Genomic DNA, 2,195 nt, shown 5'->3' with positions numbered 1-2,195 from the left:
TAAAAAAAAAGAAACATGAACTCATTAATCTCCAGTCAAATAGTCATAGATGTGAGGCAGGCTTTGGTGTTCAGACTCTGAGTTTGAAAGAGATGTTTCTGGCTACAGTACTGTGCAAAGGTTTAAGGCACTTGTGAATAAATGCTGTAATGTGAGGATGCTGGCTAAATGAATAGTTTTTACAACATACAAAGTGCAGTACACTTAAAAATAAACTAATCAAATCAGTATTTGGTGTGACCTGCCTTTGACTGTTTCAAAACAGCATCAATTCTACTTCAGGTAGACTTGCACAGTTTTCAAATGGCACTTGACAGGTAAATTGTTTCAATCATTTCGCCACAGTTCTTCAGTTTCTGACTGTCTTGATTATTGCTGTCACTTTATGTAATCCACATGAAACTGGTTTATGTCAGTTCTTTAGTTTTTCAATCTGCAATATGGTCTGTTACTTTGTTACTTTCTTTCTTATCATATCATATCTCAGTGGAATACTTTACCATACTTTACTAAAAAGAGTGTTTGAAAATATAAAATATGATATTTCCTATTGAAACACTCATGCTAGTAAGGACAGAAAAATAACTGTCACTGTAGGACAACATTTTGTGAAACAACTAAAGGCTTTAAACTTTTGCACAGTGCTTTACAGCCATACATTTGTGTAGCCTTCAAGTAAAGAAATAATATTGAACAATCCCAAATGGAAATTAAGACTGACTGTTGTGGGATCACTGGCACCAAAGAATGTACATAACCAGTTAAAGACACTTGAACGCTTGCCCCTCTGTGTATGACCTGCTCTTTGAAGGCACTTTGTAGGGGGTGGGTGGGATAGATGGAGATCTGGTTGAAACAGCATCATACAGCAGTAATCATAGTGCAGTTGGTCACATTGGTCTCAGCAAATCCCACCTGACACAGGGGAACCGAGTAGGTGTTTAGCAGTGTTACCATTTCACAAAAAACACTGCCTGATGATGTTGCAGTTGTACATATGGATTGTTCATGTGGGACTTTTGGCCACGTCAAGTGAGAGGAAGAGCTGCAAAGGATTCTACGAATATGTAAACAAGTTTAGCTTGCCTTCCTCCTCCTCCTCCTCCACCTCTTCATTTTCTTCCTTTCTCTTTCTCTTGTGCTTGTCTCCTTTCCCTTCTCTATCCTTTCCTCTGTCTTTCCCCTCTCTCTATCTCTCTCTCTATCTCCCCCTATCTCTCTCTCTCTCTCACTCTCTCTCTCTCTCTCTCTCTCTCTCTCTCTGTACTTAGAAAGCATGTGGTCCCACGTAAATGGACAGACGGAGGGCGGAGCTGCTCTGGTAGCTCATGACGAGGTTGACCGACACCATCTCCAGGTCCAGCACGTACTCCTTGGGTCCTGCCACAGCGCGGGCTAACACCAGCATGGCGCTGATGTTATTGATTTGCTGTGGTGAGACAAGGAAGAACAATGAAACAGTCAAGTAATGAGTTGAGCCTGTGAACTGTCATGGTGTTGTGCACTTCGCTTTACATGTCAGCCCATCTAAAAGACAGCTAACAAAATGTCAACAAGGTCCTTAGGATGTGATGCGCCTTTAATCTTAACACACACACACACACACACACACACATACACACACATACACACACACACACACACACACACACACACACACACACACACACACACACACACACACACACATACATACACACATACACACGTTAGACACGATTCTATCATGCCTAAGGGTGTGAGGCGCCTTAAATCTTTCAACCTCATAAACAAGTCAGTGTTAAGTCTGGAGCAAATCATCTGTACATCTGTACTCTGCACATTTATAACAAATGAGAAGGTGCATGTTCCCTATATGAGTAGAGAAGTAGTGCATCATAAACTCTACAGAGCAGTCAAATATAACACACACACACACACACACACACACACACATATTAGACACACACACACACATCTTAGAAACACACACACACATCTTAGACACACACACACACACACACACACACACACATACACACACACACACACACACACACACACACGTTAGACGAGATTCTATCATGGCTATCCTAGTATTCAGATGTCTGAATAAAACTTGATTGCTTAGTGTAGTTCTCACTCGGATGTAGAAGTCTCCGTTGTCATCTCCGGTGCGGATGCGGAAGGAGTTGTTGGCTCCGGGGTACACGCTG

At 41.8% G+C, this 2,195-nt stretch overlaps 1 protein-coding gene across 1 annotated transcript in view; it reads right to left on the bottom strand.

Moving 5' to 3' along the window:
- Positions 1-1,191: 1,191 nt before the first annotated feature.
- The window catches only part of efemp2a (EGF containing fibulin extracellular matrix protein 2a), a 13,438-nt gene continuing 12,434 nt past the window's right edge, over positions 1,192-2,195 (bottom strand). Inside the window, exons 10-11 of the mRNA XM_080840631.1 lie at positions 2,123-2,195; positions 1,192-1,429 (exon numbers count right to left, since the gene is read on the bottom strand). The exon at positions 2,123-2,195 is cut by the window's right edge and continues 123 nt beyond it. Of these exons, the coding sequence (XP_080696757.1) occupies positions 1,268-1,429; positions 2,123-2,195 (235 nt within the window). The 3' untranslated portion in view covers positions 1,192-1,267. The remainder of the gene's footprint in view (positions 1,430-2,122) is intronic.

The sequence above is a fragment of the Sprattus sprattus genome (assembly GCF_963457725.1).
Source record: "Sprattus sprattus genome assembly, chromosome: 6".
Classification (NCBI taxonomy): Eukaryota; Metazoa; Chordata; class Actinopteri; order Clupeiformes; family Clupeidae; genus Sprattus; species Sprattus sprattus.
The sequence above is the reverse complement of the archived record's forward strand: the minus strand, read 5'-3'. Positions and strand labels throughout refer to the sequence as shown.